Raw genomic sequence first — 16,176 nt, forward strand, 5'->3', positions numbered from 1 at the left:
CTCTGTAAGTGGAAAAGAGGGTCAATAAAAACAATATGGTATCAACAATAACTTTAAATGTACAAAAACCTTAGCTCATTCAGCAACCAAGCTAAAACATAAGAGTTAAAATCCTTCAAAACTGGATTCCTCCTCATCATCTGTATGTCCAAACAGAGCTTCAGCATTAGCTAGTGTGAGGTTATCAGCATAGACATTGTCATCATCACTGAGTTCGCAGTCATCACCATCAGAGCTGTCGTTCTCATACAAAGCGCTGTCTTCACTGCCATCCATAGCATTACTAATGCCACATTTCTTGAAGGCGTGTCGCACCATGTCCTCCGGAATCTCTTCCCATGCATCACGAACCCACTTTGCTATCAATTCTATGTCGGGCTTCATCAGATTTCCACCTTTTGTCAGTCGGGCTTGACCAGATGACATCCATTCATGCCACATCTTTCTCACACGGTCTTTAAAAGGTTTATTTAAACACACATCTAGCGGTTGCAATACAGATGTAAGCCCACCTGGAATAACGGCCAAAGTAACTTGAGAAGATTTTGCCATTTTTTTTATGTCATCAGATGTGTGGGCTCTGAACATATCCCAAACTAGCAATGATGGTTTTTTCTTTAAGGCTGCTCCTGGTCGTTCTTTCCAAATTTCTTCCAGCCATTTTTTTGTTCCGTCTTCATCCATCCAGCCTTTAATATGTGCGCGCACTGTAATTCGTGGTGGGAATTTGACCTTTTTAGGCAAGGTCTTTCTTTTAAAAATAATGACAGGCCGCAGCTTAGTTCCATTAGCCAAACATGACAGAACAACTGTGAAATGGTTTTTTTCATTTCCTGTGGTTCTGAGAAAAATAGTTTTGTCTCCCAAACTTGCCACAGTTCTGTTGCTTGGAAGATCAAAGGTCATAGGTGTTTCATCCATATTTCCAATATCTCCCAGGTCATAGTTATGGATCCTTCTTTGTTTTATGATGAATGAATGGAATGACATCACTTTTTCATCAAGGTCTTTTGGCAACTTCTGTGAAATCTTTGTTCTTTGCCGCAAACATAGGGAAAACCTATTCATGAAGCGGGTACACCATCCTGCTGACGCAACAAATTTTTCAATGCCTGGTGCTTTAAATTTGTCATCTTGTGCCATTTGAAGGGCACGTAAGCGAATTCCCATGCGTGTTACACAGTAACCATTTTGACGACACTCCATAACCCATTCATACAATTCAGTCTCTAGAGCCCCATATGAAGTTGTTAAACCACGTTGAGCTTTTTTTGACTTTGGAATCTTTTCCAAGTCAGCTTTCTTTTTCCGCCATTCCCTCACTTGTTTTTCATCAACACAAAATTCCCTACTTGCAATACTGTTATTGCTTTCTTCTGCTCTTGACACAACCTTAAGTTTGAAACCAGCTTCGAATGACCTGCGTTTTTGTTTTGGTCGAGGATTACCGGTAGAAGTACTGGGATCCATTTCTAACAGGATAAAAAAAAAAAAAGAAGACTTGTTCGGGTACCGTATCTTTTGAGGCCTAATGCAGGCTGATATTATAGAAAGTGATGACATGACTGTTTGCATAGAGCAGCCTGATTGGAACCCCCAAGGAATTTGTCTTAGGTGTACATAAATAAAATAAAATAAAATACATTCATCAAGAATCATAAGCTACAACAGTGATAGTCTCTCTCTCTCTCTCTCTCTCTCTCTCTCTCTCTCTCTCACACACACACACACACACACACACACACACACAAATACACACACACTCCTCCTCTGGATTCAATGGGGTTTAGGAAATCTCCCACCCTCATACACTCCTTCTTTCTTTCTCTCTTCCCTCCTCTGGATTCAATGGGATTTTTAGAAAATCCCCACTCCTGTGCACACACTTCTTCTTTCTTTCTTTCTTCCCTCCTCTGGATTCAATGGGGTTTAGGAAATCTCCCACCCTCATACACTCCTTCTTTCTTTCTCTCTTCCCTCCTCTGGATTCAATGGGATTTTTAGAAAATCCCCACTCCTGTGCACACACTTCTTCTTTCTTTCTTTCTTCCCTCCTCTGGATTCAATGGGGTTTTTAGAAAATCCACACTCCTGTGCACACACTTCTTCTTTCTTTCTTCCCTCCTCTGGATTCAATGGGATTTTTAGAAAATCCACACTCCTGTGCACACACTCCCTCTTTCTTTCTCTCTTCTTTATAGCTAAATTTGATACCATTAAAAATTAAATAGGATTAAAATCTGTGGTTTATAATTTACCAGTTGTGTCCACCCCACTCCTTTCACCAGCGTTAGCCCGCTGCACCAAGGGGGGCACGTAAGAGGAAGGGGAAAATACAAGAGTGCACGCGGCAACCTCGACGTCTAAGTGGGCAAGTTCACAGCATGCGCGCCTGCACGTCTGAGACAGGGCATAAAAAGGGGGGAAAAGGCTGATTGGACCCAGCTCTGTTTGGGGCGCAGGCGTGGCGCGGCAGCAGTTTTTCAGGCTGCTCCCAGATGTGAAGGGAGGGGGATTGTAAACCCCTTCTACACCCTGGCTCCTCCTCTTCCAGAGTTCAGGCTCTCTTTCTTTCTTTCTTTTTTTCTTTCTTTGAAAGAGAAGCCCAAATTAGCCAAAGGGGGGAAAGCGAGCGAGCAAGGGACCCCAGGAAACTAGACTCGCTTGGCTGGACTACGTACGCTCCTTGGCTTAGCTGCTTTCCACGCGCCTGTTAATATATTCAAGGAAACAAACCGCGGCAGTTTTCCCCAAGGGCAATGCTGAAGAGCAGAGCCCGGAGAAAAACCAAGGAAGTCACGGAGGGCATTTGCCACTTTCTCTAGTATGTGATACGAGCTTCCCTTTCGAATGGGAAGGGACGGGGGGTTGGCTGGGCTCTTCCCAGCAGGAAAGGGGGTTGTTTGAAACATTGGGACCGGGGGAGGGGTTGGTTTTGTTTTGTTTTGAAAGGAAATCTCAACCTGTTACAATCGTCCTTCCCAAATGAGCCGAGGAGGACAGCGGTGAAAAGTTTTCTCCAACATTTAGGGGAAAGTCGCGAGCAGCATTGCCCTCACAACTGAGGGGAAAAAACCCGCCCTCTTCCCCTTCCAGGTTTTCTTTAAAAGCAGGCAGCGTTCCTTGGCCGCAGGGCTTCAAAGGGACCTTTCCCCCTCCCACTGCTTCGCTCGCTCGCTCGCTTTCCCCCCTTTGGCTAATTTGGGCTTCTCTTTCAAAGAAAGAAAGAAAGAGAGCCCGAACTCTGGAGGAAAGAAAAGGAGCCAGGGTGTGGAAGGGGTTTACAATCCCCCTCCCTTCCCATCTGGGAGCAGCCTGAAAAAACTGCTGGGAGGTATGCTGCCTACTGAGGCTTGACTTCCGGAGGCCAAACCCCCACCGTAGGGAGGAGGAACCGACCAGGTGGTTCCGCCCCAGGCAACTCATGGACCCTTTGAGGTTCCAGACAGAGCTTGGGGTAATTCCTGACACTCTCGCCCACAGTTCGGTGGAGGCTCTGGTTACCGCCTGGTATTCGGCGGCATCGGGGTCTCTTGACCGGATTGCGCCACTACGGCCCCTCCGGGCCAGTGGATCCCGGAGACCTCCTTGGTTTACCGAGGAACTCCGGGAGAAGAAGCGCCGGAGGAGACGCCTAGAGCACCTGTGGAGGTCCGATAAGTCCGAGGCGAACCGAGCACTTTTGACCACCTGCACCAAAGACTACATCCGGGCATTAAGAGATGCCAAAAGAACGCATATCTCTGCCTTGGTTGCGTCCGCCGAGTCACGCCCAGCCGCCCTGTTTAGGATCACCCGTTCCCTCCTTAATAGGAGGGATCTGGGAGATCCCTTGCAGGGTAGGGCTGAGGATTATGCCCAGTTCTTGGCGGACAAAGTTGCTCGGTTTCGGTCGGACTTGGACTCCACCGCAGTAGATCCAGCCGAGACACAGGGGGATTACTTGGCAAGCCATCTCTGGGTTGAGTTCCAGGATGTTGCCTCTGGGGATGTGGACAAGGCCATTCGAGCTGTAAGTGCCTCCACCTGTATTTTGGACCCGTGTCCCTCCTGGCTGGTTGCCAACAGCAGGGAGGTGACACATGGCTGGATCCAGGCGGTTGTGTCCGCCTCCCTTCGGGAGGGGCACTTCCCCGCCGTACTTAAAACGGCGGTGGTGAGACCCCTCCTGAAGAAACCATCTTTGGATCCAGCCATTTTAAACAACTATCGTCCTGTCTCCAACCTCCCCTTTATTGGGAAGGTTGTTGAGAAGGTGGTGGCCTTTCAGCTTCAACGGGCCTTGGAGGAAGCTAGTTATCTTGACCCCTTCCAGTCCGGCTTCAGACCTGGTTACAGCACAGAAACCGCTTTGGTCGCATTGACCGATGATCTCTGGAGGGCCAGAGATGGAGGCCATGCGTCCATCCTGGTTCTCCTTGACCTCTCAGCGGCTTTTGATACCATCGACCATGGTATCCTTCTGCGACGACTGCGGGAGGTGGGGGTGGGAGGCACTGTTTTGCAGTGGTTCTCCTCTTACCTCTCGGACAGGTCGCAGTCGGTGTTGGTCGGGGGGCAGAGATCGTCCCTGAGGCCCCTAACATGTGGGGTGCCGCAGGGTTCGGTCTTATCCCCCCTACTTTTTAACATATACATGAAACCGCTGGGCGAGATCATTCGGAGGCACGGGATAAAATACCACCAATATGCGGACGATACACAACTGTATCTGTCCGCCCCGTGCCAACTCAATGAAGCGGTGGACGTGATGAGCCAGGGACTTGAAGCTGTTAGGGACTGGATGAGCGCTAACAAACTGGTACTCAACCCGGACAAGACCGAGTGGCTGTTGTGCTTCCCTCCCAATAATTTGGCTGACATTCCAACACTCAGGCTGGGGGGTCAAATTTTATACCCCTCAGACAGGGTCCGTAACTTAGGAGTCCTCCTGGATTCACAGCTGACTTTCGATCATCAGCTGTCGGCTGTGACCAGGGGGGCATTTGCCCAGGTTCGCCTGGTCCGCCAGTTACGGCCCTACCTGAACCGGGAGGCTCTCGCAACAGTCACTCGAGCCCTTGTGATCTCTAGGCTGGAATACTGCAATGGGCTCTACATGGGGTTGCCCTTGAAGAGCATCCGGCGACTGCAGTTAGTCCAGAATGCAGCCGCGCGAGTGATAGTGGGCGCACCGCGGTTCGCCCACATTACACCTATCCTCCGCGAGCTGCACTGGCTACCTGTAGGTCTCCGGGTGCGCTTCAGGGTATTGATGACCACCTTTAAAGCACTCCATGGTAGTGGATCTGGTTATTTGAGAGACCGCCTTCTGCCGATCACCTCCCTCCGACCGATTAGATCGCACAGGCTGGGCCTCCTCCGAATTCCATCCGCCAGTCAATGTCGACTGGCGACTACACGGAGGAGAGCCTTTTCTGTTGCAGCTCCGACCCTGTGGAACGAGCTCCCCGTTGAGATTCGTACCCTCACCACCATCCAGACCTTCCGCACAGCCCTCAAGACCTGGCTCTCCCAGCAGGCCTGGGGATAGTTTCTAATTTACCCGCCCGAGTGCTGACTGTTGAATGCATGTTGTGTTTATCATTTTATCTTGTTCACTATTGTATGTCTTGGTACTGCACCCCCTCCCCTTGTGATTGTAAGCCGCCCTGAGTCCCCTCAGGGAGAAGAGCGGCCTATAAATCTCAATAAAATGTAAAAATGTAAAATGTATGCGGTTCCTAGTTCAGCGGCCCCAAGGAAAGGAGAGGCTGAGCCACGGGAACGAAAAGAAAAAGGGAGGGGGAAAAAACCCACCCTCTTCCCCTTCCAGGTTTTCTTTAAAAGCAGGCAGCGCTCCTTGGCCGCATCCCCATAAAGCTCATCTGCGGAAGGAAGCATGAAGTGCTCCAAAATCTCCTGGTAGATGGCTGTGTTGAACCTGGACTTAATGAAGCACAGTGGACCAACACCAGCAGATGACATGGCTCCCCAAATCAACACAGACTGTGGAAACTTCACACTGGACTTCAAGCATCTTGCAGGGTGTGCCTCTCCATTCTTCCTCCATACTCTGGATCCTTGGTTTCCAAATGAGATGCAAAAGTTGCTCTCATCAGAAAAGATGACTTTAGACCACTCAGCAATAGACCAGGTCTGTTTTTCTTTAGTCCAGGTAAGACGCTTCTGACATTGTTTGTTGTTCAGGAGTGGCTTGACAAGAATACAACATTTGAAGCCCATGTCCAGGATCCGTCTGTGTGTGGTGGCTCTTGATGCACTGACTCCAACCTGAGTCCACTCCTTGTGAAAGTCCCCAACACTTTTAATGGCCTTTTTCTGACAATCCTCTCCAGGCTGCAGTCATCCCTGCTGCTTGTGCACCTTTTTCTTCCACATTTTCCCCTTCCACATAACTTTGTATTAATGTGCTTTGATACAGCACTTTGGGAACATCCAACTTCTTTTGCAATTACCTTTTGATGCTTTCCCTCTTTATGGAGGATGTCAGTGATAGTTCTCTGCACAACTGTCAGGTCAGCAGTTTTTCCCATGATTGTGATTCCTACTGAACCAGATTGAGAGACCATTTAAAGGCTCAGAAACCCTTTGTAGGTGTTATGGCTTAATTAGCTGATTAGAGTGGGACACTTCTTGCCTAGAATATTGCATCTTTTCACAATATTCTAATTTTCTGAGATTGTGGATTTGGGGTTTTCATGAGCTGTAAGCCATAATCATCACAATTATGACAAATCACCGCTTGAAGTATCTTGCTTTGCATGTAATGAGTCTATCTCATATATTAGTTACACCTTTTAAGTTGCATTACTGAAATAAATGAACTTTTGCACAATATTCTAATTTTTCAAATTTCACCTGTATATACAATTATTTTGGCGCAGTAGTATTTAAATAACTCTCCAAAACTATATGTGATTTTTTTTTCAACACTCTCCTTTTCTATAAAATAAGTATCAGACAAAATTGAATTAAATTGATTACTTTATTTGGCCAAGTGTGATTATACACATAAGGACTTTGTCCCCAGTGCAGAAGCTCTCATGAAAGTAGAATGCCATGAAAGTATGCTCTAGCAAAAAAAAAATTCTGGCAATTACAGTACATTCCATAAATGCATGCCAGAGATAATAAATTTCCAAAAATTAGATGAATTAATTTGATATCTACCCATTTCAAGTTAGAGACAAAATAAATGAACTCCTTCTATATAATGTTTTCTTCCTCTGGATTATTTTCAATTATCTATAAATTACCTGATTTTATATTAATATTTATGTAAAGTGAGCCCCTTAATTTTGGTATCAAAATGATAGTGAAAATACAAGATTCCTTTAGATTAAATTAAACAAACAGTAGAGTTCATTTGCTTTGTGCATATGTATGAGATAGGAGGTACAGCTTCGGCTTATTTATTGCATGAAATGCAGTAAATTGAAAAAAAGGCTATTTATTGAAACCTTTCACATTCAGGAACAAGCTGGTAAAATTGCCTCTGTTTGCTTGTACAAAATAAAAAAGGAAATTGGAGACTGACTGAAAATGTTTTATTTTCCTTTATATAATGTCACAACTGAACTCTTCCTTCCTATGCAACACCATACTTCTCTAGTGACATCATGCTAGTTTGTTCTTCTCACTTGCTGTGAAATGACTGGTCATACTTTTTCATAATCCATCTTGAATCCATCTTGGCCAATAGGTTCTTTATCATTCCTCAACAAGAGGAATGTCACTTAGCCTTGGAAAGACTGAACCACTAACTCCTTCAGATGAGATGGAGAAAAAAAAATAGATGCATTGTAATATGCTAATAGGAAAGGGGATGGAAAAGGTGCTAAGTCTTCATAGCTTAAGTGGTTTTTTTCTTACATTATTAGTAGGAGTAGCAGCAGTAGTAATAGTAATGTTTCATTTTCCTTTTTTAAAGGTATGAAGTAAGAATTAATTATACCAACACTCAACAGAATCTTAAATATAAGCACATATCAAAGCAAAAAAGCAAAGCAAAACCAAACCAAACCAGAATAGTGATATTCAGAGGCCTCAAGTGCTTTGCTATCTTAAACAATTTATGCAGAGTACATAGATGGTGATAAATCTATGGTTATGAACAAAAGCAAATTGAAATGAACCATTTAAAATATTTTACTAATACATATCTACAGGACAATTTTATATTATTCTGTATAATAGAGCCAAAAAGTTATTTGCTATGTAAATCACTATCTTTGGGTAAGGAATAAAGATCAAAGCTAAGGCTATTGGTAAGAATGTTAATGAGGGGTTATTTAAAATTAGAATCTTAAGAAAAAACATAAATATTTGTAATAGAAATAATCCATAGAAAAATAATTAGGGAAGGATATTTCTTTGAAACAATTAATGATAACTCCTGGTTATTTTGTTACAGTTATTGATTGGCTTATTTGCAATTGTCTGAATTAAGAATTATACATCTATATACACAGTGAGAGCTACTAAAATTCTGACATTTTAAAAATCAAAATTGTTATGACATATAGATGTATTATTTACTCTAAGTAATAAAAAAAACCAGGTACTTCTAATAGTCGATGATTATTAAAACATTTTCTATTAAAATAAGGTATAGACATTTTTGTTCATTTCTTAAAATATTACAATTTCTTTATTTTTTGTTTAAATAGCCACAGAACTATTTATATTCTTTAACTATATATCTTGACTTTTCCTCTATGAACAACCAGAGATTGACACAGTGCACTCTTTGAAAGGAGATTTGCATGTAGCAAATGTGAAAAAATAATACAGGCTATTCTTATAATGTTTTTAATCTAATAAGAACCTATAATTTATAGTTCATCACTCAGGAAGAATTCCTACAATGTATGCTTCAACAAATTGTGCAAATTGGCAAATTGGCCAGTTCATAGTTAGTGAATGTACTTACCATCCTCAGTTGGTACGTAAATGTTCAGAAAAAGGCAGTCTTCATTTTGATCTTGCACATAGGTCATTACAGTATCCAAGTTGGCAGTAAACCAAACTGGTAGCATATCATTAAGCAGGGATCTCTCATCCAGATACTGTGGGCAAACAGCAGCAAATTGTGTGGCATTCCGTATACCAGTCCATGAAGAAGGAGGCTCTGGGGGTTGGAAACGTCTCTCTCCAGTTGGAGGAGAAGCATAAGGGACTCCCAAATACTGTTCCACAGGACCAAGGATTTCATTGGGCAAGGGTGTTCTTACACCACGGATTTTGCCATAATTTGTAGTTACAATTGGGTATTGTGCTTGTCCCTCAATAAGCGTAAAACGTATTGCTAGGGCAGTTATCCAAAGGAGGAAATTAGAATTCAGCATGACACAAATAGGAGTAAAAATCAAAGACAGCCATAAGAGTCCCACTGGCTTTGACATGGTTTCACATCAGCATTAGCAGGTTCCGAAGACGTTCACAGCCAGGCAGAAAAACAAATTTTGCAGAAAAAGACTGAAACAGCAGTGAAAATTAGAAAAGTGTATGAGGAAGAGAATAATTTACCAAGGAAAATGTAAAGTATTATTGGTCAAACAGGGAAAACCCAATTTAGATGTGGTAGGTATGTCAGCAGATTAAACATAGACAGTTCCCAGGAAGACAAACAGCAATGGACTTCTTCTGGCTGCAGCCCATCCCTTGATTCTTGTATTTAATGCTGATGTCACTTATCCAAGAAGATGGATGTCCAGATACTTAGAGCCTACTATGCAAATCCATTTGAGGGACCCATTTGAGTTAATTCCATCATGATGGAGAACCCTGCCAGGGAAGAAAAAGGGAGAAACAAAGAATTATATTTTACTAATAATAGTTCTTTTTTTTATAAAAAAAAATACAATTTTATTATTTTGCCACAATTTTTCCCCTCTATCCATTACTGTAAAATAAGGATGCAAGAATCGCTCATTCATGAACCATAGTGGAATACTCTATCCCTCTCCAGAAAGTCACTACCAGCCATGCTTTAATAATCATACTAAATATTAGCTACCATGTCCATTGGAGAAGAACTGCCATGTACAAAACCTAAATCTAATAATGAAATCAATTTACTTAAACTTAAAGAAGTTTAAGCAACAGAAATGTTGAGCTCAATTGCGGTCATAAGTCAAGAACTACTTATAGTTCAGTATGCCAATCAAGCTCTGGACAAATATGTAGTCCAGTAACTTAGACTCCTGTTTGTACCATATAGAGTGGGTGGGAGTTGTAATGCAAAACATCTCAAGAACTGTCTATATCAGTCATAAACTCTATGAATCCTAATAAAATGAGCCACAGTCCATGAAAGTTTATTATTTTAAATAAAATCTTTTAGTCAGATAAGGGTGCTTCCAGACTCCTCTTATACCATTCTAGACTAATGCAATAGCTCTCCTCCTACAAAATCTACAAAAATCTAGCTTGTCCTCCAATAGCTCCTTTCCAAAATTCAGGTAAAGAATCCTTGCAGCCCAGTCCAATGGTTCAAGGATTAAGCTGAACATTTTTGTATACTTAACATCCTCTCTGCCAATTGTTATTCTATTACTTCTGAGCATTTCTATCACTTTTATTGATCCAATGCACATTTTTATATATTGCCCATCCCTCAGCCTGGTATATCTAAAAGTAATTTGAGCCTAATCTTTGCCTGTAAGCAAAATAGTGATCTTTTTAATTATATTCTATTTGCAGTAAGAATAAGAAATGTCAGTTCAAGTAATTTCCTACATCAGGACCTAAACATAGCAAATTTCCAGGGATCTTGAGGAAATAAACATTAAATGTTATCAGGGTAGGTATTTCCACTTTGTCCTGAGGGTATAGTCTATTTTAACATGGCTGTTTATATTCACCATTAGCTAGTTCTGTCACAATATCAAGTAATTTTTGCAGAATCATTATTCATAGCAAGTAAGCAGAAACAAATTTGCTTTTTTAACAAGGTTGGACAGGGAAAAAATAAACAAAAATTACATGTGAATTTTCATTCATGAAAATATTTTTCTTCTTTACAAACAAAATAAAAACAGATTCATTCATACCACAGTCCCCCTTCTCATTTCTATTAATCCTATTTAAGAGTAGAATTATCAGGACTGTGCATGCTTCAAAAAATGACTCAGGAGTGAATAAACCCAAATACATTTTAATGTAGTTTAAAAGCAACTGTAATTTTGGCAGCTTCACATGGAAACCTGAAAAAGATGTCTGAGAGAAGTTACACATATAATCATGTGAGAACCAAATCACTTGTTTCAAACTAATTTCAAAATATGAAAGGCACCACTAATTAATAAGAAATAAGAAATTTATTTCTCCAGAATATATTTTGACATCTGACAGATGTTTGACTTTCCAAAGATGATGGAAGTGGAGCAATCTGCCTCTAGTTCCAACTACTACTACTATGTCATTCTCAACAACAGATAATACTCCAGATACTCCCTAGGAAAGAATGACACTTGACGCCATAAGTGTTAGAGAAAAGGTACTTTTACTAGAGATGCCAAGTGCAGCATGAATGGGGCAAGTTCAGAGGAAAAACAACATGAAAATTGTATATTGAAAGCAATTCCCACTGTTCAAAACCCTCCCCCCGTGAGAGCAGTCGAATCAGGTCTTAATCCATTTTGGGGGGGGGGAGACTCAGTGCCTCAGGCACAAGTGTAAATTTCTTTCCCAGGACTGGTATCTTTGAAGCTCAACAGATGCTCAATTTGGCACTTCTGGCTCCTGTTAGTGCCCATACTCCCCAATTTCCCATAGCATTCTCTCACACCTCCAGATGTTTCCCCTCCCAGTTGCCCCCTCTCCCCTGGTTATGGCAGTTGCACAGTGGCACAGTTGGACGACCAATGTGATGAAGCGCACCAGACTCTTCCTCACTAAAAAAACATCCCAATATTCACTGGGGATGTTTGGGTACTGCCTTGATTGATTTTGGGTTGAGAATGGTGCCAGCCACAAGCGTTTTGGCTTTGGGACCTAGCTAGGGGTTGGTATCTCAACCTCTTTATCTAGCATGTACCTCTGGTGGAAAGTGTGGGAAGGGGAGGTCTGTGAGATGCAGATATTGTGTAGGTCATCATTGAGCCTATCTTGGAAGCATTCTATTAGAATGTCCTCTGGTCAATTGGTCAGCCAGTACACCAGCTCACGAAACTCTTGGTTGTACACTGCCAATCCTCTGAGCCCTGATGGACGTTTTTGATGTGGGTTTGGGCCTTGCATTGGGTGAGTGGGGCTTTGATCTGCTTGCACAAGGCCATCATGAATTGTTCGACTCTTCAGAGCTCTGTGCATAATCATTGTGGCAAAAACGATTCACTTTGCAGTGGTGCCTTCCAGGACTATGGTCATGCACCAGACCTGGCCTGCTTTGGTGGCTGTGTCTGCTCTGTACTCCTGCATATAATTAAATGCCTGGGTGAGGAAAAATCTCAGTTGTTTTGGTTCTCTTACATACTTCAAGCCCAAGGCAGGAAGTCTCTGTATCCATCATCTGGGAAGACAACCTCTCTCAAGGAGGGGGCTATACTGCCTTAACATCTGGTGACCCAACTGCTCGGGCCAGGCTAGGTCCAGGTGAGACTGCTGCTCCCCCCATTGTGGCCACCTGTGCTATGATGCCATCTCCTGCCAGCCTCGGTGGGAATCAATGGTCTGCCAGATGGGCAAAGGGATATTTGGTCTGCCAGTTCCCAATGGCATCTCTCAACACCCTTCACACTTGCTCCACCAGGTCTTTTTGTTCATCCAGTTCCCTTGGGACCTTGTCTTTGTCCTTCTCTGCATGATGCTCCCATCTCCTGGCTCAACAGTTCCCCAGGTGTACGTTACACTGAGGGTTTTTTCTTCCATATCCTCTTTCTTCACCCTCAGTGTGAGCAACCACCAGGGCCTCCTCGTAGATGCTCACTTTCCACAGCCATTCAAACTCCTCTTTGAGATGATGCAGTTTGGCGGGGGGGACTTCATCCAGGTCACATTCGTGGTTTGTCATTTTTTACTCAGTCTCCTCAGTAGACGTTGGTCTCCTGTTTGACTGCTACAGTGGAGCTTCCTTATTGTCAGACTGGCCCCAGCTACTCCCTAAGAAAGAACAACCCTCAACTCCATAGGTGTTAGAAAAAGGGTACTTTTACTAGAGATATTCACTGCAGCATGGATGAGGCAAGCTCTAAAGAAAAATTGCATGAAAATCATATATTGAAAGCACTCCCCAATGTCCAAAATCCTCCCTCCAGTGTGAGTAGTCCAATCAGGTCTCATTCTGATGTTTTGGGAACTCAGTGCTTCAGGCGCCAGTGTAAATTCCTTTCCTAGGACTGGTGTCCTTGAAGCTCGGCAGATGGCCAAGTTTGGCATCTATGGTTCCTGTTATATCTATACTCCCCAATTTCCCATAGCATTTGTTCATATCTCCAGCATGCTTCCCTTCCCTGATACCCCCAACCTCCTAGTGATGGCAGTTGCTTACAAGCTTCAAAGAAAGTTAAAATGAGCAGCTGACAGCTGGAATAGTTGACTGGACTGATGCAAAACTAAAATCTCTATATAAAGAAAGACCAGAAAAAAGGATAAAATGAATCATACCTTTCATTGATGCACTGGCATTCACAGCTTCTATGTACCAAGAACCATAGGCATGGAATATTACAAGTATATCAGACAGATGAAAAAGAAAGACATTGGAAGAATAAATGAAGAATAAATGAAGAGGCACTGAAGCTAGTATATCATGAACACTTATTAAATACAAGAAAGAACAAGCTGGCCTACAAGGAAGATCAAATGAATAATAGAAAGGAGATGTGTCAGGGCAAAGTATTACATGACCAATGCATTTAAAAAAATAGGCAAAGCAGATAATAAGACAGGCCAACGGCTAAGAACAGGAAAATTGAAAAAAAGAGACAAAGAAGCTAATTCTGCCAGCACAAGACCAACCCTTAAGAACAAATATATGCAAAGACAGAATTGAGAAGGCAGCAACAGATTCCACTTCTGTAAAGAAGCTAAAGAGATAGTGGAACACATCTAGTTAGCTGCTGCAAAATAACACAGACTGATTACCATCAGCAGTGTGATAAAATAGCAATAATGGCACACAGAAAAATCTAGAAGATATACAATTTACCTCCAAGCAAGAACTAGTGGATCACAAAATAGACAGAAAATGAAGAACTAAAGTGCTCTGAGACTTTAGAATTCAAACAGATAGACACTTGCCTCATTGTTTCACTGTAATCTAGAATCTCAACAATTCTAGGCATCAGCAAAATTGATTAAATATGGAGAAGGAAGGATGCTTTGGAATAATATGAGGGAATAATCTTGGGAGATAGGAGGAAGAGCAGAAGACTGAACCACCATCATAAAAAAGAAATCTCAGCCCACAGAAAGAAAAGAGGCATGAGAAGCTTAGAGGGACTCTCTATAGTTTTATGGAAAGTAAAAATAATGGAAGGGTTTCAATTCAATTCAAGGCTTTCAGACTTGCAACTTTCTGTTACTGTAACCTTAACGGCATGTGCAGCATTAGTACTCATGACCTGTACTTCTTTTTGTGACTATCTCGAAGAACTGACATGGATAAACATCTACAGTATGTTCTAAACCTGCCTCAACTGCTTATACTTTAGGAAATGCCACAAAACCTGTGTCCAGATACCAAATCTGTGAAGAAAATAATCACAGGTGATTATTGATCAGAGAAACAATCAGAGTTTGTCTCAATGTGTATTCAACATTTTAATCACCATGTACAAATTTACGGAACATTGTTGATCTCTTGATCCAATAATTAAAAGTAGTTTATCATCAATACTAAGGTAAAATAAAAATTACACTGGGGATGGAAGCTCATGATAAATTTAGGACAAACTTTATTCTACCTAAGGGCCAAATGGAAGTTCAGATGTTCATGGTGGCCACAAATGTTTGGCCATTTATATTTTTTTTATGGACAAGGTAGCCTTTTATCCAACTATTTATATGCTCATTTACAGCTGAAATGGCTTTCTGTAAAGTAATTTGTGCAGGGATGGTTTGAAAATTGATTTGAAAGGTGATTTCCCTTAGATGAATTCACTTAGTATAAAATATGACTGTTGTTAATATTACTTAGATCTCACACAGTTAGACCCATACATTTCCAGGGTCAGTTTGAAGTATTGGCCCTGGCTTTTAAAGATTCCAATAGTTTATATTTGTGTTATTTAAAAAGCCAACATCATTCATATCCATTTGTCCATCTATTACAGTGACTCTACTGTTAAAGCAATTAGGGCATTATTAATGAAACAGCTTGAGATTCCATTTCATACAATATCTTCACCTCTATAATGAACCTTTAAGCATGCCATGAACTTATTTTGCTTATTTTTGATCATCTGCTTTTAACACAGATTTATTAACCAGCAATTTGATTTGATGTCTTTGAATTTTGTGATAGGAAATACAAAATACAATACAAAATATTAAAATATAAAATAAAATATAAAAATAAAAAATAAAATATACAAAATATAAATTCAGAAATGATAATGTATTATCTGATGAATGGCTGTTACAATCAAAATTTATGAGTACTGTAAGAAGTTCAAAGAAGAAACCATCTAAGAGCATGCTGTTAAGCCTGCAGACGGTTCCTTTTGGGATCGTTGGCCTATCACACTAATATTCTATTCTACTATGCTGTTTCATTAGTGGGGAATTTGGGGGGGGGGGAATAGTAAGGAGTAGAATGTGATGTTGCCAAAATAAAATTTCTTTCTAGTATCCAAGGTAATCTTTTGTTTCTACACCTCTGCACCTGCCCGGAACTGAATGGGTGGAACTGCCAGCATGGCAACGGAAGATTGGACCATGTGATGGACTTGTGGGTTTGGGGGCAAGATCATGAACTTTCAACTGGGTGGGGAAAACTGGGAAGCTTTCAGATTCAGGTTTCCACAGATGTGCCAACATGACTCTCTTAATACATTGGAACTTTGAGCAATACTTTGCCTTGGACTCTGATTTAATTTTGGATGTTATTTGGAACCCTGACACATGCCTCACCAGAAGACTGCAAATATTGTAAGGGATTTAATGTAGTAATTATATTTTTACAATAAAAAGAGCAATAAAATAATTATCCTCCAATGAGGCACCATC

General features: G+C 41.6%; 1 protein-coding gene across 2 annotated transcripts in view; it reads right to left on the reverse strand.

The window, feature by feature from the left end:
* The window catches only part of NLGN4X (neuroligin 4 X-linked), a 236,946-nt gene that overhangs the window by 166,052 nt on the left and 54,718 nt on the right, over positions 1-16,176 (reverse strand). For both annotated transcript variants that reach the window (XM_087726768.1, XM_087726769.1), the window contains exon 2: positions 8,936-9,789. In XM_087726768.1, the coding sequence (XP_087582894.1) occupies positions 8,936-9,407 (472 nt within the window). In that variant the 5' untranslated portion in view covers positions 9,408-9,789. The remainder of the gene's footprint in view (positions 1-8,935; positions 9,790-16,176) is intronic.

The sequence above is a fragment of the Thamnophis sirtalis genome, unplaced genomic scaffold, assembly GCF_051295495.1.
Source record: "Thamnophis sirtalis isolate CommonGarterSnake01/CBP01778 unplaced genomic scaffold, rThaSir2_p1.2 scaffold_12, whole genome shotgun sequence".
Classification (NCBI taxonomy): domain Eukaryota; kingdom Metazoa; phylum Chordata; class Lepidosauria; order Squamata; family Natricidae; genus Thamnophis; species Thamnophis sirtalis.